Source organism: Ambystoma mexicanum, chromosome 2q (genome assembly GCF_040938575.1).
Source record: "Ambystoma mexicanum isolate Mex_15411 chromosome 2q, UKY_AmexF1_1, whole genome shotgun sequence".
NCBI classification, from domain to species: domain Eukaryota; kingdom Metazoa; phylum Chordata; class Amphibia; order Caudata; family Ambystomatidae; genus Ambystoma; species Ambystoma mexicanum.
Window position 1 is genome coordinate 1,093,795,079 of NC_090924.1, and position 27,661 is coordinate 1,093,822,739.

Here is a 27,661-nt window from a genome sequence, read left to right on the forward strand (position 1 = left end):
TTGAAATTACATGCGACAACATTAGCCAAATACCATATAGCCCAAAGGATAACCAGGGGGCTTAGTGTCAACTTAGAACTGACGCTCTGCAAGGAAAATCCCACCTTTGTAAAGAGGTGGCGCCAGATATTGAACAAGTGTTTGTTGGACCTGATATTGCTGACAATTGAGGAGTTGGCACAAAACTTAACATATCTTGGCGAGGGGATTGACAGTATCAAAACAAGTCTGAGTAAAGGTGCATCAGCAGAGCAACTACAGAACATTTTGGAGGACACTAACACCAAGCTAGAGAAATATAAACAGGAGTTGGAGACTAAAAGAATTTTGCAAATTCAGAAGAGCTGCCCAGAACTGTAAATTAGATACAGTTTATACCTGGCAGGAGTACTACGGGCAGAGACCCTGCAGACCCTTTCAACCCTGCAAACCTAGAATGCCTAACCCTAACCAGAAACTACATCTTCGGAAGCCTCCAGTGCAGAATTTGAGGTGAGGGTAGCACCCACTCCAGCAGGAGACGAACCGGCACAAGAGACAGAGGAAGCAAGTGGATCATCAACATCTTTTTTTAGAAAAGGCCCCATCAGATAGGGACAGGAGAAAAAATCCACAAAGAAAGAAACCTCTGGTAAAGAAGACCTAGTAGTGAATATTAGCTCTTATCAACTCTAAGTTCTGGAGATGGACATACTGAGAAAGGGTCTGTCATTTGTTCCAATGTCCAACAGTAGCGTATTAAAGGAAAAAATAGATTTCTTCAAATTCATGAGGAAATTGAAACTAAAAACGTTTTTTGATTCCTTGGAAACGGAATCAGAGATGGATGAGTCATCAGAATTTTTGGAACTCTGACCCAAGAGCACCTTCAACCCCCCAATACAGAACCATGTATTGTCCGTCTTCAAGAAATCAGTGTTGGAAGACTTTAAGAAGATCCGCTTTGAACACAGGCGACAATGGAATTTCACGAACCGTGAGAAACAAGTACTGAGAAATGTACTAGACAATGAAGAAATCATCTTCAAACCTGCTGATAAGGGGGGGCGCGTTAGTCATCATGGCTAAAAGTGATTACTTGGAGGAAATGACACGACAACTGATGGACACTGAAACCTACATGGAACTGCCTAACAATCCAGCTGAAAGAATACATACCTTGATTCGGGAGGTTCTGGATGAAGCACTGACTAGAGAAGTTATATCTGAAAAGACCAGGAGATACCTTGAGAACCAATACCCTATTACCCCGGTTATATATATTCTCCCAAAAATACACAAGAGACTGGCTAAATCTCCAGGCCGCCCGATCATAGCAGCAACACAGAGTTTGCTTGAACCTCTGGCGAAATATCTAGATAGTGTTACATCCTTTGATCCAATATACAGGGACATATATAAAAGACACCATGCACTTCTTACAGAAGCTAGGAACAACAGACTTCGTGGCGAGGAGGGATATCCTCTTCACCTTGGATACCACCTCGCTATACACCAATATCGTTCACGAAGCAGGCTTGGAAGCAATAGAATGGTTATTATTAAGATCACAACAATGTCTGGGAGACAGCCCGTTTGTACTTACCTTACTCAAACCTGTCCTTATGAACAATTTCTTTAGATTTCAGGACCAATAGTTTTCTTCAGATATCAGACACGAGTATGGGAGCTGCAGTGGCGCCCACATATGCAAATGCATATATGTTCTATTTGGAACATGAGCACATTCTTACTTCACCCCGATGGATGAGACATCTTTCGATGTACGTACGGTACATTGACAATGTATTTGGGATTTGGACGGGACCATCAGAAGAGCTGCAAGAATTCTTTGGTATGATGAATCTCATGCACGCCAGAATCAAATTTACCACCGAAACAAGTATAACGTCAATAAACTTTCTGGATGTGGAGATTTATGTTCAGGGTAATTCCCTGGCAACGAAGATCTGTACCAAACCCACAGACAGAAACAGCTTACTGCTAGCAACAAGCTTTCGTCCCAGATGAACCGTTGAGAGTGTACCTCTCAGTCAATTCCTCCGATACAGGCGTAATATTTTGGACATTGACGAACACAGAAAACAATTGAATATCCTTCAACAGAAGTTCATTGACCGAGGATATAAACCAGCCTGCTATTAAGTGTTGCGAACAGAGTTGAACTGATGGGGCGAGAATCTGTCCTGATACCTAAACCAGCCAAACAACAAGAAACTCTAGTATATGTTACGCCTCATTCGGTCCAGAGTCCTATCATCAAAAAGAACTGGCCTATGTTAAAAATGGACCCACAACTTCAACCACTCTTCCATCAGTTACCCACATATGCATATCGCAACAACATGGCTTTGCGCAATAGTCTAATTAAAGCGGAGATTAAGACAGAAAGGAGAGAGAACCTTCAGAAATACAAAGGCACGCAGCCATGTCACAACTGCCAGCATTGCAATAATATTCTACAAGGCAATAGCATTCAACATCCTCATTTTGGCAAAGCACTACTCTTGAAACACTCTGCCACATGTGATTCCACAAACTTGGTGTATGCACTTAAATGCCCTTGTGGCTTCTACTACGTAGGAATAACTACAAGGAAAGCCAAGACACGATGGACCGAACATAAGTCCAACATTCGGACATGCAATCTGAAATCATCAGTGGCGATGCATTTTATTTAAGCCAGGCACACAATAGCCCTGCTTAAGTATGTCATCCTGGAACAGGTCGAACTAGGCCCCAGGGGAGGTGATCTTCACAGAGAGGTATTATGGATAGACTTACTAGATTGCATTCACCCGAGGGGTATGAACACAGAGATGGATCTAATGTGTTTTGTATAACAGATTATTGTAAGGTCTACTCCATGCAAATGCAATGAGATATACCCCCTCATCAATTTCATGTATGGTCTGTTAGCGACTAAGCTTACGAATAATGTTATTACAAGCATCAACAGAACTGCACTGGTTATCGGTACACCTTTCCACCTGTTCTGAGATGAGTTTGCAGCACACACTTTTTGCTCACTGTCCCTTTCACATATGGGAAATATCAATTTGCATATGAGTCTTTGTCCCGCCCACATGGGCAGTCCAGCACCGAAATGCTATGGCAATTCCCTTCTGAACAAGAGTACCTGCAGCAACCCCATACACGTGTTTCAGCCTTGTTGGGCTTCATCAGTGAGGTGGAGCTTTCCCTCTCTGAGCACGGTGAGCAGGGAGTCCACGTCTGGGTTCCTCTAGGTAACTTAGGGTGACCAACCCCAAGTTGCTGTGCTCAGAGAGGCACAGCTCCACCTCACTGATGAGGCCCTCATGAGGCCCAACAAGGCTGAAACATGTGTTTGGGGTTGCTGTTGGTACTCTGCTCAAAGGAGGATTGCCTGGCATTTCGGTGCTGGACTGTCCTTGTGGGTGGGACAAAGACTCATATGCAAATGGTTATTCCTCCTTTGTGAAAAATACAGTGAGCAAAAAGCGATGGCTGCAGACTCTCAAAGTGGGTAAAAACCAGAACACTGAACGGGTTATGCCGTGTTCTTTCTGGAGAGGGGCGCCTGCTACCTTTTTTGTATTTAAGATATTGTCGTCTAAGAATTAAGCCCCTTTTTAAAGGCGAACAAAGGACGTGACAATCCTGTTTTAGCAATTTGTAGAATATGCCAATTCTTTAACACCAAATTACGAATGGGATTGCTGTGGTGGCAAAAAGTAGTGGCACAGACTAACCGTTTCTGTCGCTTTTTAACAGTTTGGTCAAGTAAACTCTCTCTAGGCACGAACCATGCTAGTTTCAATGAGTGTTTAATCAACCTCCTCAGGGTAACCCCGTGCCTTTAGACGAACAAACAATATATATGCTTGGTGATAAAATTCAGAAAGCTTAGAGCAGTTCCTACGGATACGGAGGAACTGATTAAACGGCATATTATTCTTAAGACAGGTAGGGTAATGTGTGAAATTGTCTTTCTGTCCATAGGTTTTTTTTTTTTTTTTTTTACCAAGTCGCCTCCAAATAAGTAGTGACTGCCAGTATGGACAGGCCCAGAAAAGAAACCTCTTTCTGGCTTGACGTCATAGTGAATTTTAAGTTTGGATTTAATGAATTAAGCCGAAGAGTAAACCCTCTCAGGGTAGCAAAATCCCCATGCCACACAGTAAGAATGTCCTCTATAAAGCGACAATATACTTGAATATGTGTGTTGTATGGATTAACTGGGGAAACGCAAATTCCTCTTCAAAGTGTTGGACATATAAATTTACCAAACTTGGTGCGAATGCAGCACCCGTCAAGGTGTGATGTACTAGAAAATGCCATTTTAAGTAAACAAATCCTCAGCAAGAGCTACAGTGGCATATTTCACGTGAGTTGAGACTTTGGGAGATTATAAGGATGGCTTCCTCTTGTGGAATGTTGGTATACAACGATTCTACTTCTAAGGTAACCAACCAATCGAATCAAAGGACATGTTCTCCACAAGATTAATAACGTCTCTGGAATCTTTAAGGTATGACAGTGCCAAGGTGAAAATAGGTTCCACTAGTGAGCCACACGCTGAGACAATAGGCCTCCCAGGTGGAGACCTCGAGGATCTGTGCACCTTGGGTAACAAATAAGATGAGTGTTCTAACCGATGTTGGCTTGAGAACAGTTAGGACTATAGAGTCAAAGAATCCTTGTACGTGCGCTTCATCCGTAATGCAGTGGATGCATGACTTAAAGGCTTCACCCTTTTTCCAAAAGTTCTAGAAGCTATACAGTTGGACAGAAAAAGGCAGGCTGATCCCTGGTTACCAACTGCGGTGAACCCCATTACCTAACCAGACATTGTCCCAAGAGTGGTAACTTAATTAGGGTAATTGGGAGCAGCGGGTCAGCCGAGTGTCGTAGAAGGGGGAGTTGCTAGCAAACTCTTAGAAGAGCTACCAGGGGTGGTGAACAAGGGCTTTCCCAGAGACACCCCACACTCCCCAAAGCTCCCTATGCCCTGGTTATGGGAGCAGCTGCTGCCCAGTCTACTCACTATTTGGAAGGAGTGTTAGATCAGTGCACCTTTGAAATTTGACTAGGTCCTCTCAAGACCCAGTCCGGGAGCAGGAACATCTCTCCATCAATCTCAATATCTTCATTGTTTAAATTGATTTACCAGCATTGCTCCCCAAAGACAGAACACTTCTAACAAACACCAATCGGAGGGGGAACACATACCGGACTACTCACCTCAATGAAAACCGCACAGTGGACCTCATAACCCCTAAATGCAGCAGCAGAATTTGTATGTACAACACACTTTTCTGGCCATAAAATCAAGCAGGAATCCCCAACTCCAGATTCCCAAAGAAAGCAATCTAGATTCCGGGTATATAGAACTCCTCCAGCTTAAAACACTTTAGCTGCGGGGGGCGTGGCCTGGAGCGCTGGCTATGCAGTCGCTCCCGTGATGGCCTCCGTGGAATGCCCGTTGCATCGCAGCTTTCTATGGCTCCTATGCTGCGTTTTTCGAACCCAACTGGATGAGAGGGTGTGAGAGGGTGTGGAGCCCGGCCGGCGTGCTGCTGGAACCCAGAATCGCCAAGATGAAGATAATCGGGCTCTTTTTATCCCGCGGCCCCTCCGCCACGTAATCCAAGATGGCGGACGGGACCCAGCGACAACGACCGAGACGCGGCCTCGCCGTCGAAGCTCCCCCTATGAACCCTGGAATCGATCTAGACCCATGTGTCTCTCGCCTCACATGATTGGAGGGACCCGATGTTCCAGTTGATACTCCCAGCGGCGCTTTGGGCAGCACTCTCAGAGGGGCGCGGACGGCGGAAGACGCGGTAGGTGCCCCGGGCCTCCTCGGTTCTGGCCCACCTCCCCGGACATCCCCAGGGGGATAGAACCCTGCAGCCACCCCAACACGCGACACGCAGCCGCAGCCTCCCTGCTTTCGTCCTCTCCTTTATCCATCCGCCGCCACTCCAGAAGAGGGTGCGGAAGCCGGAGAGTTCTCAGGGGTGCACCGCAGAGCGCCCCTGTCTTCAACGGTGAGGAGGCTGCAACGCCCTACTGCCCCCGACACCTCTGCGGGAGTGGTGTGCTCCGGTATTAAAATCGTTCCCTCTCATCTTCCCGCTATTTCCTGGGGCACCCCGGCCCACATTCACCTTCCCTCTTGGCCGTCTTGGTACCAGGGAGACCGGGACGACACAGCAACCTTCCTCCTTTTCACTCGCACTGAAGTCTCCTTCGCTAACTAAAACCCCAACCAAGACATCGGGATCCTTATCCCAACTCTTTGAGAGACCTCCAACTATCGCCACCATTGCGACTGAGCCACCTTCAGCCGTTAACCCTCTCCTGTCTGATCACACGATGTCTAAGCAATCGAAATCCACCAAGTCATCAGACATAGCAACAATGCTAATGTCAGCCGACAAAGCGAAGAAACTGGACAATCCCCCCCCCCCATCTCACGAGAATCCCTGGACAACAAGGGACCTCTAGCAACCAAGGAGGATATTCGGGAATTCATGGCTGACATTAAAACTGAATTTCGATCATGTATGTCTGAGCTTACTGCTAAGCTGGAAAATACTGATAAGAGGGTTTCGGAGGTGGAACAAAGAGTGGGTGAGATTGAGGATCGCGCCCAGGACCACGCATCCTCCCTGACTGAGATCCAGCGTTCCGTTGGGCTTCTGCAGGACAAGGTCGAAATCCTGGAATACAAGCAGGAGGACATGGAGAACAGAGCCCGGAGCAACAACCTCCGCATTCGGGGGGTTCCCACATCAGTCTCAGACCAAGGGCTAGCCGAATATGTAGGCCTGTTCTTTTAATCTCTTCTCCCCGACTTGGAGGATTCACTATTGCTACTGGATCGCACTCACAGGCTAAATCCCCGTCGTGGAGTGGAGTCAGACGGCCCGCCTGATGTTATCACCAGGGTGCATTTCTATACGACAAAGGAAGCCATTTCGGCAATAAGTCGCTCCAACGACGAAATCACCTTCCAGGGGACCCCCCTTCAGATCTATCAAGACCTTTCTCCATTGACCCTTCAGAAAAGGCGAGCCCTTCGCCCACTGACCACCTTCCTCCAAGCCCAAAAAATTCGCTACAGATGGCTCTTTCCTACAGCCTTGCAATTCTCCTATAAAGGTACCACGCGTAGGATCAAACATCTGATCGATGCTGAAAGTATATTGCATCCGGACTCCGCTAACACCTCGTCCCAACAGGCCACTGAAGCAGCGGCTGACCCGGACCCGATTGCCTCCCCCAGGCCCATACAAAACACATGGTCAAAGGTTCCGAGATTTAGGAGGAGGAAATGACCCGGAACTACCCCACGAGGGACCCTTCGGCGCCCTGAGACCCCGCTTAATGAACCCGGCGCTGTGGAGCCGACCGCCACCTCTGAAAACATGGATGATCTCCACCCCCGATGCAGCGGGCTTCCCCCCACGGCCCATGCCCAGCTCCAAGGTACGTTCCACCTATGAGTCCTTGGAGCATTTCACTAAGACTATTTATACCTTTAGCCATGTTGGCTATTCGTTGTTTCACGGCCCCGTTGGCCAGGGGAGGGCCTGACCCCATAACTGGTCCCCCTCCCCCAGTTAAACCTCGGACTGCCCGTTGGCGGTCCGAGAAAAAACCCCAGAAGCAGGATAACAGATGGTCACATCTCCCACGACATAATGGCTGATTTTCCAGTGGCTCCCCCCCCTCCACAAGTTTCATCAGCGACCCCGGGACCCGCCCCGGACCAGCAGTTCTGGAAGTTTGTCTCTCTGAACGTCAGGGGATTGAACTCACCGCCTAAACGCAAATCAATTCTACAAAAACTTCGGAATGACTCTGCCGATGTGGCCATGCTACAGGAAACTCACCTGCTCCCGGCAGACTTCAGTCGCCTACACTCTCACGACTTTCCAAAGCAACTCTTCGCATCTGGAAGCTCCAAGCGGGGCAGTACAGCAATCTTGTTCCGGAGGGGACTGAATCCCCAGATTCTGGACTCCATAAGCTGCCCGGAGGGACGCTACATAGCAGTGAAATGCCTGCTATCGGGACAGCTGTTCTCCTTGGTCTCCGTGTACGCACCGAATTCTGGCCAAGCACCCTTCTATGATTTGCTAACCGCAACCCTCTCTCCCTTTTTGGAGGGCCAAATAGTGATCGGTGGGGACTTTAATGGGGTCCCAGACCCCGTAAAAGACAAATCACACCCACCCTCCGCCGGGGACTTCACCACGGCTTTAGCCCTTTTGCGATTATTTAGAACCCTTGGAGTGGTGGACTCATGGAGGGTACTCCACCCATCTGAAAAAGATTTCTCCTTCTATTCTTATGTTCACCGGACATTCTCTAGGATAGATCTTCTACTGATATCTCCGCAGATCTTCGCTTTCACTGAAGAGGTAACTATAGGCTCCAGAATCCTATCCGACCATGCCCCGGTAACCTTGAAAATCCGAGTCCAGGGACCCCCGGAGCCCCAGAGGCGTAGATGGACCCTATATGATCCCATCCTTAATGAGATGCCACTCAGAGACGCAATCGCAACCGCGATCAACAACTTCTTTAAAGAAAACTCTAGCGGAGATACCTCCTTAGCCAACAACTGGGATGCAATGAAGGCAGTGGTGCGGGGAGAACTGATTGCCAAAGGGGTAGCCTATCACAGGCATAAACGACAGATTCGTCAGGGCCTTGAAGAGGAACTCGAGAGGGCAGAGAGGGTCCATAAGGAGAAGGGCTGGACCCCTAAAACGCAGCGAGCCCTCCGAATAGCAAAAAAGAAAATTGAAGCACACTACGCTGAACATACCGCCCATCAAATGACGAAGGCTAAACAGTTCTACTATGCCAAAAACAACAAAGCAAACAAGCTACTGGTGGCTAAACTTGCCAAGACAAGAAGGAATAACACAATTGTGGGCCTTCGGGATCAGCAGGGCAAGACTCAATACTCGGATCACGACAAGCTTCAAATCGCATCGACCCACCTGACCCAAGTGATGACCGCCCCGGCCCGAGACGTCAAAGAACAGAGGGAATACCTGCAAAAGGCGGCGCTCCCCCAACTGAAAATTGTAGCTCGGGACTCGCTGGAAGCCCCAATCACCACTGAGGAAGTCGATGAGGCGATAAAATCCCTTAAATCCCGAGCCCCAGGCCCAGACGGCTATACGTCGAAGTTTTATAAAGTCGTCAAACCCCAACTCCTGCCACCTCTGGTACAACTGTTTAATTCATTCAGGAACACAGGCACTATAACCCCGTCGATGCAAGAATCCATCACAGTTTTGCTGCCCAAACCGGGCGGTGACCCGAAGAATCCTGCGTCACACAGACCGATTGCCTTGCTTAATATAGATGCCAACATTTACTCCAAAATTTTAGCAACCCGCCTGGCCCGGATTTTGCCAGAGATAATCGACGCCGACCAGAGTGGCTTCATCACACACCGCTCTACCGCTGATAACATTCGTAGAGCTCTGAACTTGGTGAAACTTGCCTCCCGAGACTCCCGGGAGCTGGTGCTTCTGGCCCTGGATGCAGTTAAGGCCTTTGACAAGGTGGACTGGAACTTCATGAGGCTTACCCTCGAGGCCTTTGGCTTTGGTCCAGAGTTCTGCGCCATGACGTTGGCTAACTATACAGCACCCAAGACCCTTCTCAGAGTCAATGGCATCCTCTCCCCCCCTATCGACCTGACCTGTGGAACCAGACAGGGCTGTCCGTTATCACCACTGCTGTTCGCACAAATTATGGAACCATTCGCCCAACGGATCAGGCGAAACCCGGCGATTAAGGGCTTCCAATCGAATGCAACACACCACAAACTGGCCCTCTACGCAGATGACGTCCTACTAACCATCACGGAGCCTCGTACTTCCCTCCCTCAGGCCCTAGCTGAGATAGAGAGCTATGGAAAGGTTACGGGCTTTGCTATCAACTTCCGGAAGTCAGCTGCCATGGGGGTGGGCCTGTCCCGAGAGATCCGGGAGGATCTGGCCCCACTATGTCCGATACAATGGACGACTAAGAGCATCAGTTATTTGGGTGTCCAGATCCCAGCTGACCCTGGGGAAGTCTATCGAGCAAACTTTCCCCCACTGTTCACGGACCTCGAGGCAGACTTAAAGCGGTGGGCGGCACAAGAGGTATCACTGATGGGCCGCATCACGGCCTGTAAAATGAACTTGATACCAAGGCTCCTATATGCCTGCGCTTCGTTCCAGTACCAATTCCGGCACCTGCTCTTCAGAAGCTACAAAAGGAAATGACACGGTTCATCTGGAAAGGGAGGAAACCCAGAATCCCCAGGTCCACGATGCTGGGCAACGCTAGACTGGGTGGCCTCGGAGTTCCAGATCTACAAAAATATCAAATGGCGGCCCAACTCGCCTGCATCCGATCATGGCAGATACTTACCAACCGCCCGAGATGGGTGGACCTCGAACAGGCGCAACTACCGCTCCCGCTACGTTTTCTTCCGCACATCAATCCTCCCGAGCGCCGACTGTGGCAGAACCTCCTGAGGACCACCAAACACACTATTACTGTCTGGGAAACAGCCCTTTCTCCCCGGTGTTCCTGAATCCAGCTTTCTCCCCTGGCTGGTCCACCCGGAACTTCGGAGCCTGGATTGCGGGAGGCCTGGAGACCTTGGGGCAACTATTCGAAGGGGGACAACCCTGCACCTTTGGGCGTTGTAAAGAACTCTTCCAGCTTCAGGAACAGGATAGATTTACGTACATTCAGCTGCGCCACTGGTGCTCCCATCCACAGACCCGCCAAGCCGCCACCCGCTCTCCCACGGCTATTGAACTGACCCTAAATGACCTCCCAACCAGGGGGAGAATCTCCACTTTATACAAACGCCTCCAAAATGACTGCCTAACCTCTAAAACCCGATACATGGCCCAATGGGAGGCGGACCTAGGCCACCCAATCGAGGACCAGCTATGGGTTGACATTTGGTCGCGGGCACACACTTCCTCATCCTGCATTACGAACAGAGAGGGCGCATACAAAATCCTTCTTCGCTGGTATTATCCTCCCCTGAGACTACACCATATGAACCCTACACTTAACCCAAACTGTTGGAGGCAATGCGGCCAAGTAGGGTCTTTCTTTCATATGTGGTGGTCCTGCCCTAGGGCCCAGACCTTTTGGAAACAATGCCTAGCAACAATCGCAGACATCACTCAGATACGACTTCCCCTGGAGCCCGAGCCCATCCTCCTGGGAGCCCCGGTCCCCGGGATCTACCCTAGATCTGGCCCTATGGCCAAACTACTGACCCAATGTCTACTGGCAGGCAGAAATGTAATAGCTCGCACTTGGAAAACCGCAGAAGGACCACTAATGCCTTTTTGGTGGATTAAAATTTGGGACATCTTAATTGCGGAGAAGGTACCGGCTGCTGGGGCAGGCCGCCTACATCGCTTCGAGAACATCTGGGGCCCGATCCTGGACTTTGATCAGAATTATCCAGCCCTGACATACAAGCCCCAATTAGCCAGGAGAATCTTACGGAACGATAAGTCACAGCTGGCCCAGGTAGAGGAACATTAAGATCATGGGGAGGGGAGGGAAGAGCAACCAACTGTATTGCTTTTATACCATATGTCGTGATTGATTACGTTTTGTATCAGTTTGTCTTGTTTGTTTAAAATAAATATTTTGAAAAAAAAAACACTTTAGCTGCAAAGAAGGCAGCAAACCAAGGAGAGATGGAGACAAGCTACTCATGGCATGGATCAGAGCACGTGGCATTCATTTAATGTGGCCATCAGTCAGGGCTTGATGGTGGATGGTAATACTCTAAATGTTTGTTATGGAAGGGAATATTTCATGGATATAATATCAATGATGAGAACTTATGTGATTTTTATCGTAGAAACTTTGTGGCAAAATATTGTGACTGGAGCTGACAAAGCTCGATGGAATGAGCAAAACACATGTCATGTGTCAGCCTATGATGAATAGCATATTTGCGAAACCGGAAACAAATTAATGCAATAAAGAAAATAAATCCTATTTACAGAGGGAGGGGTATTTTGAATTCCTGATACTCTCAATCTAGAAAAACTGAAAGCGGTGAATCGATGCAGAGACTCTTAAAAATAATTGATGTTTTGTTTTGTCTTTTCACTAGAACATTACAGACCAGATTTTACCTAATAAAAAAAGGGTCATACAAGAGTCCTGTGTATTCACGTATCGTATAGACCATTTATGATTCCTAGAAGCTAGTTTATCCTTTTTGTTCCAGGCAGAGCAACTGTTTGGCTTATTAGAATGTGATTTAAATATCTGGTAACCAAAGAGGATTGTTCGCTTTGGGTGCATGTTTGTATGTTTGGACTCTGCCAAGACCAAAAGTACTTCTTCAGGTGGTATTATTCTTTAGATATGAAAAACGTCCCCAATTATTTATGAGCCTTGAAATTAGTTTGTTAATGTTGCATTTCTGACACCTTTAAAAACCCACAGGTAAACGGAGTATTGGCAGTCTCTGAATTGAAAGTTATTGCTCAAAGATCTTATGTATATTTATCATATTTTAGTAGCACTTGGGAAGAGAAACTGGTTCCCAATAACATCCTCCTTTCAGCACTTCCCACAGATTTGTATATTGCTCTATTCTGAGCCAGGGCGACTGTATGCATTTTTATCCAATGTAAGAGATGCTGGGCACTGTTCTTTGTAACTCGTGAAATGTTGCTAACCAGTGATTTTCTTGCAGAAAGCAACAGTAAAAAAGAAAGAATGCAAAATATCGAATTTGGTTAATTGAGGGCAAAAAATAACTACTGGAGGTATAAATGTCGAAACACAGGTAGGAATGTAGAATTACAGGTCTGAGTTGCTTGTAAAAAAAAGTCCAATTAGACTTCAGTATAAAATAGTCTAAAGGGGAGGGAGAAAAAGAGGGTTAACATATAGAAGTGGTCATGGGGTTTTGGGGAGTGTCCACTCCACCCGTAAAGGGTATTTGTAGGGCAAATGTAGGTAGAAAGTAAGGTGGGTTAATGAAATGACATTAAAACCCAACAAAAACAGGAAACTAATTATTAAAAGGTCTACTAGATTGCAGTTGTAGACTTTACAAACAGACTACATGTAGAGATTTGGCTTGATGGAAAAAGTACATTGTTATTTTTTTTAAGTTATTTAAGTTTAGTTATATATGTATTTAGACGTTATCTCAGTGTTAAAATCACATATAGCCAATTTTTATTTTAGAGCACAGTTGTCTTTTCTGGTCATGCATGGGTTCATGACCTTCTGGAATAATTTCAGTTCCATTCCATGCAACACTGTTGTATTGTAACCTCTCTGTAATGTACACCATTATATTCCATCCACCGGCACTCTACCACAATTCATTGCTTATAGAATAGAATGCCTATACAACAGTTCATGTCTATATTAAATTTTTCTGGGTATACAGATAATATGGAAATGCAGCAGTAGCTTTTCTTGTATAATACAGTAACATCCAGGTGCACAAGGGGACTGACATTGAACAAGGTAATATATACACCTACCTTTGATTGGTAGCCATTGTTTGGCGAGGATGTGATCCAAGACTGAAATTGTGTTTGATAAAAGAATGTAATATGGTGTGGTGAAGGCTTGTTGGAATATGGTTCTCTGCAACAATTCAAATGGATGAGGGGCATGCTTATGTTATTTTGTCAATTATGTGTTATAATCGTTTTTCCAGTGCTGGAGATTTAAGTGTGCACCAAAACAAAGAGCCATTGTATTTAAAATCACAGTATTTCCATTTTTGCAGGTTTATACAATCAACTTGGAGTCCCGTTATTTGCTAGTACAAGGAGTTCCTGCAATTGGGGTCATGAAGGAATTGGTGGAACATTTTGCATTATTTGGGACCATAGAGGAGTACCATGCACTTGATGAATATCCGGCTGAAGAGTTTACTGAAGTGTACCTGATTAAGTTTCAGAGATTGCACAGTGCCAGGTACTAGTGTTTCACATATTTCCCCCAAACTCCCAGTGAATGCTTGAAGTGTAAGAGTATATTTAGCTTTATGTTGGCTCTTATACCACTAAGCGCTTTTAAACTCTTCTATGTGCATTGTATCCTATAATTACTATTTTTCATCTCAGAAATGTATACATTATTTTCATGATGACTTTCATAAAAGTGAAATACGTAGCCATAAAGTAACATGTGCCTATTCTAGTTCAAAGTAAAACAATGGAATGTGCTCTTTTCAAAAGCAATGCTCAATTTTCTCAGGATTTTCTTTTAAAATCCATTACGCTAGATAAGTAAAACTTGATTGTTTTGTGGAACCCAAATTTCTCACAAAATATTTATTCAGTTGCATCCCTGTCACAAGAGTACACATTTTGGTTTTCTCTTCCTGCTCCCAAAATAAGGTGCAAGCTAGAAAACAAATTATCGTGTTTGGACACTGGACTAGATTTATTAGTCTTTCTTTTTATCAAAATGCTCTGATTCAAGACTATGGGTCGAATGACGTTTATGCATTATTTGTCAAATCTTTTTTTTGTTTTTTCTGCCCAATTTGGAAATCGAGGGAATCGAAATGCCTGTGCAGATCTACAATTGTAACTGCTCAAACTCTGCTTTGAGCATTGCTCTCAACACATAGAATGGGGTCTATAATCACATAATTTTTACAGCCTGGAGTAGTATTAAGTGAGACCTAGGCAGCAAAGCCTACTCTTTCAGTTCCTTCCCCTATTTGTCCAGTTTTGGAGTTCAGGTCCCTTTTTGTATTCCTGCCAGCCTATCACACCCTACTCCCCTCCTCTACCCTCTCTAGTAACTAGAGGTGTTAATAAATTGAGCTTCATTCAAATCTCACATTGAACCTTATACTTCAGAGCTTCCCCTACATAGGGTTTCAGAATGTTAACAGTGATTATTATAATTATATTGTGTGAATTGGAGTTGTAAGACCTACATATAAATGTGATGCTTTGTTTTTGGTGCTCTTTAGCTATCCTGAAGCTGATTTCCAGCAAGCCCCTTCTAGCAACATTTGTTTACTTGTGGGCCCTCCCCAACTCTCTGCCTCATATAGCACTATTGTGAGCACCTTGTGGCCTTATAGTTTTCCTGACCTATTAGGACTTGATTGTCCTGACCAGGGTATTGATTGTGAGCATTTATCAGAAGACCTAGGTCATTTCTACTTGGGATTGCCAATGGAACCCCTCTCCTTGTTACACCTTTACAGGTTTGATGGACCCTATAGGCACTGCTTTCGTTCCTCTCTTCACACCTTACTGGCTCTCTAAGACTCTCTGAATGCCCAAGTCCTAGTGCAGTCTTGTTGAGCCTAATTCCCAGGGGTACAATAGGGATTTGAGTTGGGGAACTGATAACAATTTCCATTACTCCCTTTCTGGGCAAACTCCTGGAGAAGCGGGCCATCTCTCAGCTTAACTTTCATTCCAATTCTGTTGGCTGTCTCCATGACCACCAGTCTGGCTTCAGAGCTGCCAGAAGCACGGAAACTGCTCTCCTGAAAATCCGTAAAGATCTGCTCTCCAACCTTGACTCTAACATTCCCTCTGTCCTCATCCTACTCTATCTCTCTTCTGCCTTCGTCACGGTCAACCATACCATCCTGCACAACCGTCTCTGTGATAACCTGGGTATCACTGATCAGGCTCTGGCCTGGCTGACCTCTTTCCTCTCTGATCGACTGTCGCAGGACCAACTTGGGTCCTTCCTATCATCTAGCTCCCTCTCTACCTTTGGTGTTCCCCAGGGGGACCCCCTGGGGAACACCACAGGTAGAGAGGGACCGCTCGCCCTGGCTTTTCAACCAATACCTGGAAACTCTCGTCCACTGCATTGCCATTTTCTGCTCAAATGTCCAGTACTACGCTGACGACACTCAACTCGTTTTCAGGCTGCCCTCGGCCACCTCCTCTCCCATCTCTGATTGCCTAACTGCCATTCAAGATTGGTGTGCCGCCAATGATCTTTGTCTGATTGCCAGCAAGACGGAGATCCTCCATCGGCACACCTTCACCATCCTTTCCCCTCACTCTCTGGCCAGCCTCCCTTGACCCTTGTCGTACCCCCACCTGCGAGGCTAAGAACCTCGGGGTCATCTTTGACTCCATACTTTCCTTCTCCGCCTACATCTCTGATGTCTCTAAAAGTCAAACCTCCTACTGCACCTCCTCAGAGGTACTCTGGCGGCTTTGCTCTCCTTCCCCCAGAAGCTCACTGTCTCCCAAGCTCTGCTTCTCTCTAGGTTGGACTATTGAAACAGCCTCTTTCTAAATCTACCTGCCTCTACTCTCCGCCGCCTGCAACTAATCCAGGACAGGACTGCGAGACTTGTCCTTGGCCTCAAGCCCTGGGATCGTATCTCTCCAGCTCTGAAATCTCTCCATTGGCTCCCAATGGTTGCAAGGATTACATTTAAAACCCTCTGCATTGTCCACAAGGCTTTCTGGGCCTGAGTCTAAAATACCTTCAGCTATCCCTCCGCAAATACCTCAACTCTCGAGTTCTTCGCTCCTCTACCTCGAACTCCCTCAGGGTCTTTCGTTTTTCAAAGAAACAAGCTGGGGGTAGATCCCTCTTCAGCTGGGGCCTCCGTCTGGAACAGCCTCCCTGCCACTCTTTAACTTGAGGAGAACCATCTCTGGTTCCGGAAGCACCTCAAGACCTTTCGCTTTGCTTCTGCCTTTGCTCCCCCTCTCCCCTGCTGATCTGTTCTCTCTTGGCACTGCGCACCTGGCCACCCTCTGTCTTCCGGGCCCAGGTACCTTCTCACTCTGCCACCCTCCTGCACTGCCTCCGGGCCACCCCTTGCACTGGGGTCTGTATCTGTACCCATACAGCCGCCCCCTTTTCTTCCTGCACTTATCAGACCTACCCTGTCTGCTGCATTAAACCCAGCACTTTCAACTTGCTGGCTGCACTACCACTGTTTGTTGCCTTTATTATTTATTTATTTATTATTTATCTATTGCCCCTTTGCTCCGCACTGTCCACTTCTCCCCCCTTCCGTGCACTTTTCCCTCCCCCTCTCCCATGCACTTGCGCGTTCTCAATGTCACTGGGCCTAGTAAGATGTTGTTTTGTTCTCCCCTGTTCCCCTCCCTTGCCTTGTCGCGCTCTGAAACACTTGTGTATGAATGCGATAAAAATAAAATATCAATTCAATTCAACTCTAGTTAAGTGTACCCCTGAGAACATCCAACCGATCACCCCACTTTTGGTTCAGGAAAAAAGGATATTACATAAAACACAAGAGGGGGCTATGCATACCTTCCCCACCTAACCATAAAGCCCCAAAATGCATAGACTTAAGAAAAGGAAACTCACATTGTCACTACTATATTTCAGAGAACAGTGTGATTGGGCACATTTACGTTGTACCCATAAATTGTAACGACAATGGGCGTAGGACCTTTATGAGAGGTGGCCAGGTCTGCCGAACTATTTGCTCAGAAAAGTGTGCATGGGTCCTATTTCAAAGGTAACCGAGCCTGCACATTGTCAACTTTCCAGTAAATAAAAGAGGAACTGTTTTCGGGAACAGCAGAAAGTCTTTGATTTCCCGCAGTGCTGTTGGTTAGAAAATTCCCTTTTGCCTAAGCTCTCTGGAAATGTTGCTGATATTTGTGATGATTCCACATATTTTTCCTCAGTGAGTCCCATTCAGGTCTCATTGGGAACACAACTGTACTGTTTGTGCTTCCACAGGAACCCTTAATATTCCAAAGTGGTTCCCTAGTCTCCCTAGTTGCCCAGAGTTTGCTCAGGTTCTGGTTGATGGACGTGCACTTTTAAGTTGTGACTGCACTGCGTGAGAACATTTTACCAAACATGGAGTCTTTTCTGCTCCGTGAAAGAACCCTAAAATGGCAGCTCTGTTTTAGGAAATGAAGTAGCCTGGCGACTATACTTGGTTACCTTTGCTGGACTTGTGCATGTGACCAGACTGACATAAATGAAAATTCTCCTCTTTGAAAGGCACTGAGAGCTGAAATGTGATAGAGGTCCCTCCCCACACCTCCACTAGATACAGCACATAGAAAGTGTATTATTCGGTTTCCCGTAAGTGTGTTGGGTTAATCCAAATGTGGGCAACCTGCCCTCAGCTGCACCTTACTGATGATGACCAACAGGCAGAAAAGCGTGTCTTTGGTTAGTGGTTGTGTTCTTGTTCAGAGGAAATTGGCTAGTGTTTCAGTGCTGCAATGCCTATGTGGCTGGGCCAAGACTGATATGAACGTGAATTTTCTTTGTGAAAGTTACTAAGAGCTAAAAGATCTAGACTCTCCCGAGTCAGCCAAAGACCATTGCACTAGTTTTATTATAGCTTTTGTTTGTTCTTGGGTACGAATTTCTCACACTTCAGGTATTTGTTCCATTTTAGTCTAGTAGCTGCCTCAGTTTTACTGATTTTTATTTATGTATTTAGTTTGTGATTGTCTGACTAGTTTTCTTCAGTGTGTAAACTTCCATGTCTCCCTTGGGAATGCAGCACTGTACTACTTGTGCCTCCTTTTGGACCCTTCTGCCAACCTAAGGTCTGCACATCATCTCCTGAACCCCTGAAAAACCTGTTGGTGAACCACTGCCTTTCCTGCAATTTATTTTTATTTATTGGACATCTGTATGATGACTATACACAAGTGTTTCCATGTGCACAAGACAATTAGGGGGGGGGGGGGTAAACTGAGGAGAAAAAACAATAACAGTAAGGAACGGTCGGGGGGCGTGGCTTACCAGCCATGGATTAGGACGTGTCGGCGAGAGCTGCTCCGATGATCCGACGCTGATCCTTATGGAAATGCATTGAAATCTATCAAATTACTCCAAAAATAGAAACGCCTGCGTGGGAACGTATGCACTACCTGGTCTATAGAAACTGAAGCCCGCTGTGCAAGCATCAGAAAGATAAATGATTTTGAAGTACCCGGCTGCACCGATACATTGTATCCAAGATGGCGGCAAACAAAGGATGAACGGCCGTGGCAGTGAGAGCGGCCATACGGACTTGAGCGCGATGCGAACAACGAGACCTTGTCCCAGAAGACGTGCTGATCCCTGCCCCCTTAACAGTTTGCGGTGAAGGCACTGAAGACGTAGTATGTGAGGGGCAAAGACACGAGTAGACACAGTATGTGGATAATAGCCGCGTGTGAGGCTGGGGGAAACGGAGTTCGGAGGCAAGGTAGCCCCCTAGCTACACCAGACGATTGAGGGAGCGGCTCTGGCTGCCTAAGGGAGACGATACAGTAGCAGCGCGGGGCTGCGGAAGAGAAGTGCCACGCTAGTCGAGCGAGTGGGTGGCTCCCGCTGCCTGCAGGGAAGAAACTGTTGCAGCGCGGGGCTGCACACGACAACCGAAGGAGAGGCAGAGGACCCTGCCTACAGACGGTTGCTGGGCACAGAGCCGGATTGAAGGCCCTGCGTGTGCGTGTCGGCGCCTCAGCATATGGATAAGCACCCGGGCAGGGAGAACTACTGGCTGCAGGCTCAGGGCCCGGCAGCAAGCATCGGAAAGCTGCTCATAGTAGCGGTGGATCAGCGCGGCCAACTGAGCATTGCACCTGGGCTGTGGGCCATCATAACGCCAGCAAATATATAAAACACGCATTCCCGCAAGGTTCCCCCAGTCATACAAGTCCAATGTGGGTGTGCATCAGTTGGGGCTGATGAGCACTTGAGCCAAGCACTGGTTAGGTGTGGGAGCGGCTAGAAGGCGGTGCAGCCTTGAACTATCACTGTGCACTCACTAAGCACATAGCCTGAGGAACACTGTTACGCAAACCACAGTCTTGGCGCAATCTAATGCCTGGCATGCTGTGTTTGGAGCTGAAAATGTGAGCCCGGCACAGCATAGTTTCAAAAACAACGACAAGACTCAGGAACACTGCCGAACAGTCCACAGTCTTGGCGAATAACTAATGACTGGCGAGCTGAGCTAAGAGAAGAATGGGCGAGACTGGCACAGAGCAACTTAAAGTGACAAAACATATGGAACACTGTAAAGCAGATCGGAGCCTTGCAAGCCGCGCTGTGATGGGTATGGATGAGATTAGCACAGCGCAAATGTAGAATAACAATAAAGTCGACTTGACACGTGGGGGGACATAACCCACTCAAAGACAAAGCACAATGCACATGTTCCATACGGGCACTCCAAGAGTACCAATCTGAACCTGGGGGGGACTCGCTGGAGAAAAGAAGGGACATAGAATCAGTACTGCCACACTAACGATAAGATATATCAGACATCAGACTAATATTGCAGGTACTGAGGGAGTTACCAAAAACATTGCTTAAAGGAAGAATGTGGGAGGATACAGCCCACTCCGAGATTGACCTTGTCCGCTGCCTTGCAGTCGGCCCACAGGGGACACCTGAAGACTGATTGATACTGGTGAAGCCACAGCGGCACAGGGAAGCTGCTATAAGACATAGTGAGAGTGCAGGATGTCGGTGAAAGGACTGAAGTCCAGAAGTAAGCAACCCACTATGGACGCCTTTGCAAAAGTGCAACGAACCCCTTTGCCCCCAGTACAAAAGACTGGGGAGGCATCGGGGAATGACCCCCCTGGAGGAGAAAACCACCAAGTCCTAGCGGCCATAAGGACTTGAGTACTAAAGGGTGCACGGCGATGGCGGAGCTGCAGACGGCCCTAGAAAATAAAATAGATGCCGTGGGGATTGAAGTTACTTTGCTGCGGCAGGACGTTAGAGCGCTAGCAGAGAGAACTAGTGGCTTGGAAAGCACAGTAAAGACCAACACGGATGTAAGCACGAACAATGCGAAGGAGGTCCATGTGCTCAAACAGCAGGTTGCCAACCTCAAACAGGGTGGAGGAAGCAGAAGGACGGGCGAGACGGAACAACATCCGAGTGGTCGGCCTGCCAGAAGGAGAAGAAGGCCAGGACCCCACAGATTACGTGGAGAATATGATCCTGCAGGAGGTGGGAGCGGACAAACTCTCGCAGGGATTCACGGTGGAGCGAGCACATCGGGCCCTCATGAGGGAACCACGGCCTGGAGTCCACCTCGGCCGATCATTGCGAAAATCCTGAATTACAAAGACAGGGAAAAGATCCTGGAGTATTTCCGTAAGGGCGGAACGATAGAGAGAGCCCTCTCCAGGGTTACGGCATAACCCGACTATACTATGTTAGTGCAAAGGCAACGATATAGTTATGTTGCGGTTAAGAGAAGACTGCGTGCGGCGGACATCAGGTACATGTTGTTTTACCCAGCAAAGTTGAAAGTTCTGCACAAAGGCAGAGCACTCTTCTTTGACATACCCAGAGGATGTGGCGTCGTGGTTGGATCTACAGGGCTGCCGGTGCAAAACGAAGAACAAGATCCCCAGGAGCACGATAAGTGAAGACATTATGTCATGTACCCTGCGAGGGTGGGAGAGTGGGGAATCCGGCTATAGCGCCTTGAATTACTTGATAGACATGGCGTAGCCCTTGAACTTTATGACTCTATGGGACTGGAATATAGTGTGTTAAAATGCGAATGGGAACGAAAGTATTGGGCGTAGCAACTCTAAGCAAATGGGAGCGGCTGGACCGCACTCACCTACCCCCAAGATCTAGTAAAAAGGCGGCCAATAGGGCAGCCTCACCCTGCTGAGCCGCGAGTACGGGTTATACCAGAAAGGGCTATATGCGGGGGTGCCTGAGATCCAGGGATGGAGCTGGGCAACAGTTGGGGAGGGTGAAGTTGGTGAAGGGAAGGGAGGAGGGTGGGTGGGGGAGAGGGAGTTTGGGGTGTTTGTAATTGGGGGGGAGTTTGTGGTTTTTGTAGTTTTTGGGAGTTTTAATTTTAGTTTGTGTAAGAGCCCATATAGAAATGTCAAACAAACCAATGGCATCGGGTAATCTCAGAATTGTGACCTGGCATGTGCGGGGCCTTAATAGTTATCTAAAACGTAATAAGGTAATGATGTACCTAAAGAGGATGCGGATTTACATAGCTCTGCTAGAAGAAACCACCTCACCAAGGAGAAATTGGAGTTGATTAAGAGAAAATGGAGGGGTAATGTCATGGGGGCCACGTATTCTGCATATGCAAGAGGAGTGATTACATGGGTGGCACCGCATGTGCCATTTCAGCTACTTGGCTCAACAATAGACCCAGAAGGCAGAATGGTGGTAGTGGCGGGACTCCTGGAGAACAGAGCAGTGAATATCATAAATTTGTATGCCCCGAACCATGATAAAGCGGCATATGTTAGGTCTTTGTATAGTGAAATTAGCCCCCTGGTGGGTGGCGCGATGATATGGGGAGGGGACTTTAATTGCACCCTGAACCCCAAGATGGACAGGTCAGATGGCAAATTAGAAAAGCCGGCGCCAGCAGCTAGGGTGCAGAGGACACTGTTGATAGACCTCGTCCTAGAGGATGTGTGGAGAAGGCTACACCCAATAGAAAGGCAATATTCGCATTATGCGGCGCCACATGACCTGCACACAAGGCTGGATTATGTGTTTGCATCTGCCAGGATACTGGGAGAAATGGTGGGGGCGGAATACAAAGCCCGGATACTCTCCGACCACTCGCCTTTGGTTATAGAGTGGCGACACCAACCCCCCAGAGCGCGGATCCCGACGTGGAGGCTCAGAATAGAGGCTCTACAGGATGCAGGCTTTCGAGAGGATTTGAGGGAGGCCATCATGGAATACTTTGAAATTAACACGGCAGTGTGCGCTCTGTGGGGACAGTATGGGAGGCATTTAAGGTAGTGGTGCGGGGAGTAGCTATATCTAAATCCAAAGGGCTCCAAGGGGGTATTGAGCGGGAACTGCAAGAGACAGAAAAAGAGCTAGAGGGCCTGATACAAAATGAGGGGACCACCCATGCGAATAGCGTCAAAATTAAGGACTTACATCTAGCTTGTAGTGAACATTGGGATAGATTATGCAAACTAAACTATAAGAAATACACAGAGAGGCTGCATGCAGGGGGGGGATAAGCCGGGTAGGTTATTGGCTTGGTTATACAAGAACGAGACCCCCCCGATCCCCCGGTGATCAGAGAGATCAAGAACGCAGAAGGACAAATTTCATAATACCCAGGAGGGGGTAAATGAAGAGTTCCTCAAGTATTACAGATGCTTATATGAGAACACAGGAGAGGACATGAGTCAAGAAATATTGAAGACAATAGAGGGTATAGGGCTGCCCACCTTGGATGACCTAGAATGAGCAGACCTAGACGCCCCCATCACCGCGGACGAACTAGAGGCGGTGATCCAACACCTGCCTAAATGTAAAGCGCCCGGGCCGGATGGGCTACCCAGTGAGTTTTATAAAGCATATAAGCAGGGGCTACTCCAGCCGCCGCTAGCCATGTTTAACGAAGCCTATGAGTGTGGGGAACTGCCGGCGTCCCCGGTGATCATCCCGCTCGTGAATCCAGGCAAACCGGACGCGGAATGCGGATCCTACAGGCCCTTGTCTATGCTCAATCAGGACAGTAAGATACTTACAGCAGTGCTGGCCAATAGGCTAAAGAGGGTAATTGGCAAGCTGATGCACCCAGACCAAACGGGTTATGTCCCCAGTAGAAATATCACAGACAACCATAGGAGGCTACACCATATTATTGATCAAACTGAGGGAGACTCGAGCGAGCTGGCTATCGTGTCGCTGGATGCATTTAAAGCTTTTGATTCAGTGCGGTGGCCGTGGTTGAAAGCGACCCTGAAAGGATATGGGATGAGACCAGGATAAACTAGATGGGTTCAGATACTATATAGTACCCCGACGGCGAGAGTTAAAACCGGAACCATAATTTCAGAGAAATGGCAACTTGGCAGGGGGACCAGACACGGATGCCCCTGTTCACCCATGTTATATACATCCTGGCATTAGAGCCGCTGGCAATATGCCTGCGGCAACAATACGGGGAGGTGGGGATCTGCACCACAAGGGGCACACACCTGATATCATTGTATGCGGATGATGTGCTCCTCTACTTGCGCTTCCCGGAGGAGAACCTGCAATTCGTGTTGGAGGTGATGGATCGTTACGCCACCCTCTCGGGCATATCAGTAAACCCCGGGAAGTCTAGTTTGTTCCCCTTGGGAAGGTATAAGCGTACCCCACTGGAGAGACTCCCCGTCTTGCAGATACCCTGGCAGATCGTGACATTCAGGTACCTGGGCGTAAACATTTATCACAAAATAGAGACTGAGCACAAACATAATACAGAGAAAGTGATGGAGGGAGTTAAAAACAGCATGGTGTTCTGGTCTAGATTACCCCTGGCCATGATGGGACGAGCAGCTCTACTTAAAATGGTGGTATTGCCCAGACTCTTGCACTTTTTTGTGAATGTCCCGTACCTGATCCCCAGACGTTTTTTTGTTAAACTTCATGGTATGTGTAGGGGCTTCATATGGGGCAACTCTAGGAATATGGTGGCCCTGTGGAAACATGTGATAAGGGGGACATAAACCTACCAAATTATAAGTTGTATTACCTAGCGGGACAGCTGTTGTATGTGGCTAGGTGGTTGTCTGGCGAAGACTCAGCAGAAGCTAGGCTTTTGCAAGGTGAATCAGCTCCTTACTTTCTGAGGAGACAATATGGCTACATAAAACTAAAATAGCGAGAATGGGGAGACTATTGAGGCTAGGCTGGGAAGTCTGCCGCAGGACATGGAGAGTGGTGGGTGACCCAGATCTGGTTTCTCAGCAGGTCCCGCTGGCGGTCCTATGCAGCGATGACTCCCAATTGTTTGAAGCAGTCCGTAGATACTGGGAACCAGTGGGGTTGGCCACCCTTGGAGACATATGGCAGGAGGGGGCGGCGTTGGGATTCCAGAGGCTGCAGGAGGAGACAGGGGTGCATAGTGGCCAATTCATTACTTCTACCAGGCTCATGAAACGGGTGAGAGAGAGGTGGCCCGAGACTGTGCTAGAGGAAGAACCCGATGCCTCCCTAGAAACGATGTATGATGTCTCGGAGGGTGGACATGAAATATCAAGAATATACGAGCTCCTGGGGGTGAAGGCGGAGACGGAGCTGCTCCAACTGAGGTGGGATTGGGAGGAGGAGGTTGGGGAACCCATGACAGAGGGACAATGGGATAGAGCCCAAAGATACCATAAAAAGGTGTCCCGGAATGCGAGACTCCAGCAGATTCAGTTGTATGTCACCCATATGGCTTATCTGACCCCCAGTAGAATAGCTAGGTTTGGGGGCTCGACTGTACAAAAACGCCCTAGGTGCAAGGAGGAGGATGCAGGACTACTGCACATGTTTTGGGCTTGCCCTGAGGTGCACAGATTCTGGGAAGAAATAAAGACGAAAATGGCTGGTGGGGGAGTGGCACTGGACGTGGGATCCGCTTGGGCTTGCATGCTTGGGAATTTTCCCAGGCCACGTCATTCAAAGCATATCAGCAAGATGAAGGACCTGGCCTATATCCTAGCTAAACGTAGAATCGCAATGTGTTGGAAGGCGGCCCATAGGCCCAGAGTGGAGTTATGGTGGGCGGACCTCTTGAGATGGGCGGAAGCGGAGACTGCGTTATGGTTTGAAGCTGCCACCAAAGGGGGAGAGGAGGAAGTGGGCCCCCTGATAGCCTGGAGGCAGCTGGTGATTTCAGTGGCAAATCCCCACCAGGTCGATCATGATACAGGAGACTCGAATAAGTCAACAAACAGATTCCGAAAATGCTCATGTAGATGATGGCGCTGAGATGGCTCGAGTTTGTGGGGAGGGAGGGGGGAGGACAGAAAATGACACTGCTTAATGTGATGTTTTTATATCGATTGTGTTTGGTGTGTGTGTGTGTTATAAAATAATACAATTTCTTTAAAAAAAAAAACAGTAAGGAACGGTCCTATTAGGCCTAGTGACATTCGGATTGTGCAAGTGCAGCGAAGCTGGGGGCAGGTCAGGGAGGAAGGGCTGGGGAGAGGGAGGGGCGAGGGAGAAGTGCAGGAAGGCAGGGACCCAGGGGTTGTGCATGTGCTGATGTGACCCCAGGAGGGCAAGTTCCAGGGGTCAGATTCAGATAGTGCAGGGAAGGGGGTGGACCAGATTCAGGCTAGTCAGGGAAGGGTGCCTGATGGCAAGTTCTGGTAAGGAGTAGACTGTACGAGAAGGGCCTGGCCCCAATAAGGCACATATATGAATGATGCAGAGGGGCTTGAATTGTATCCTTGCAGCCACCAGGAGCCAGTGGAGAGCTTTTACGGCTGGAGAGATGCAGTCCCTGTTCTTGAGGCCAAGGATAAATCTTGCGTCCCTATTCTGGATTAGTTGAAGAGGGAGAAGAGCGGCATATTAAGGAAGAGGCTGTTGCAGTAGTCCAGCCCAGAGAGAACCAGACGGAACTTTGTGCAGTGCTCTTTCCCATTGATTCAGGAGGAACATTCCAATCCATACCTCTGTAAGGTATTTCTGTGCTTCTCTGAAACTCATGCACCCACTTGCATTGCCTGTCCCAAAAGTGGAAGCGCTGTAACCCTCCAGATGCCTAGCATGGTGGCCGCTGATGCTGGACCCTTTGCTCAATGACTGGACTGTCAAGTAGGGCCTGGTACCATTACTCTGGTGTGGGAACTATCACTGACTTGTCTTGGCAGCTCTCTGTTGTGAAAAGGACAGTCTCCTGGCCTTGTCTGGAGGTGGAGGCTCGCGACCAAGCAGCCCAGAACCAGTCTTGGCCATGACTGGGAAGGCAACTAAGGAGGACCCAATCCCTAACCCTTCCCCTTCTGCTAGTGCGTTTGTTGGCAGTACCTATTTGTCTCATGCCATGCCTTATAAAACAGATGCTCACCAGTATTTCTTCCAAATACCCTGACTTAAAAAAGGTCCAATGTCCAGTATACGAGACCCAAAGAAATTTCTGAAAAGGCATCCCCCACGTTAAAGAGCCTACAAGGCTGCCAAGTGTCCCTTGTGTCAGAAGATTCCCCGCTGGAACCAGGAGCGCGAGTGATAGTGTGAGAGAGTGTGAGGAGACACGACGAAAAGGACTGCCATGAACAAATGCGGCAGTCCTAAAGACAATGCAGTCCCGCTTAATAGTGTCAATGGAAGACCACCTGTTTAGACTGAGCCACCAGGAAAGGTAGCGGAGACTTGCCAACACAGCCAGGGAGATGGGCTTCCCCTTCTGAGCTTGTCATGCTCGCTTGTAGCTGTTATAGGGCCCTGTTAGCTTCATCCTCCAAGGTCATTCTAAAGTTTTCTCCGTCATATGCAAAGCTCAACTAAAAGGGGTGGCCCCATCGGTTCCGGACCCCGCGCTCCTGCAGCCACGCTGTTAAGGGGCGACAACTCCTCCTCAAGTTTAGTGTGGTGGTGGAGAGATCCTGGAACAGTTTGACGCTTGAGCCTTCGAAGTCTATGGACACGAGATTCCTGGCTTTCTGCAGGATCACTTGCCTTTGCTTCAGGTAGGGACATTTCACCAGGACGGAGCTCGGTCCTTTCGGCAGACCACCAGCTCTGTGGATCCTATCGAACTCCAGGGTGGGGGGGGAGGACACCTCGAAGAGGGAGGTTATCAGAACTTTTACTTTGACCTCTAGGCCCGTGGGTGTCTCTGCTTGTTTCTCCTCAAGGCCCATAATGTGTATGTTGGACCGCCTCTCACGGT

General features: G+C 48.1%; 1 protein-coding gene across 2 annotated transcripts in view; it reads left to right on the forward strand.

Annotated features, from left to right (window-relative positions):
* The window catches only part of RBM48 (RNA binding motif protein 48), a 268,656-nt gene that overhangs the window by 37,906 nt on the left and 203,089 nt on the right, over positions 1-27,661 (forward strand). For both annotated transcript variants that reach the window (XM_069648444.1, XM_069648443.1), the window contains exon 2: positions 13,814-14,004. In XM_069648444.1, the coding sequence (XP_069504545.1) occupies positions 13,814-14,004 (191 nt within the window). The remainder of the gene's footprint in view (positions 1-13,813; positions 14,005-27,661) is intronic.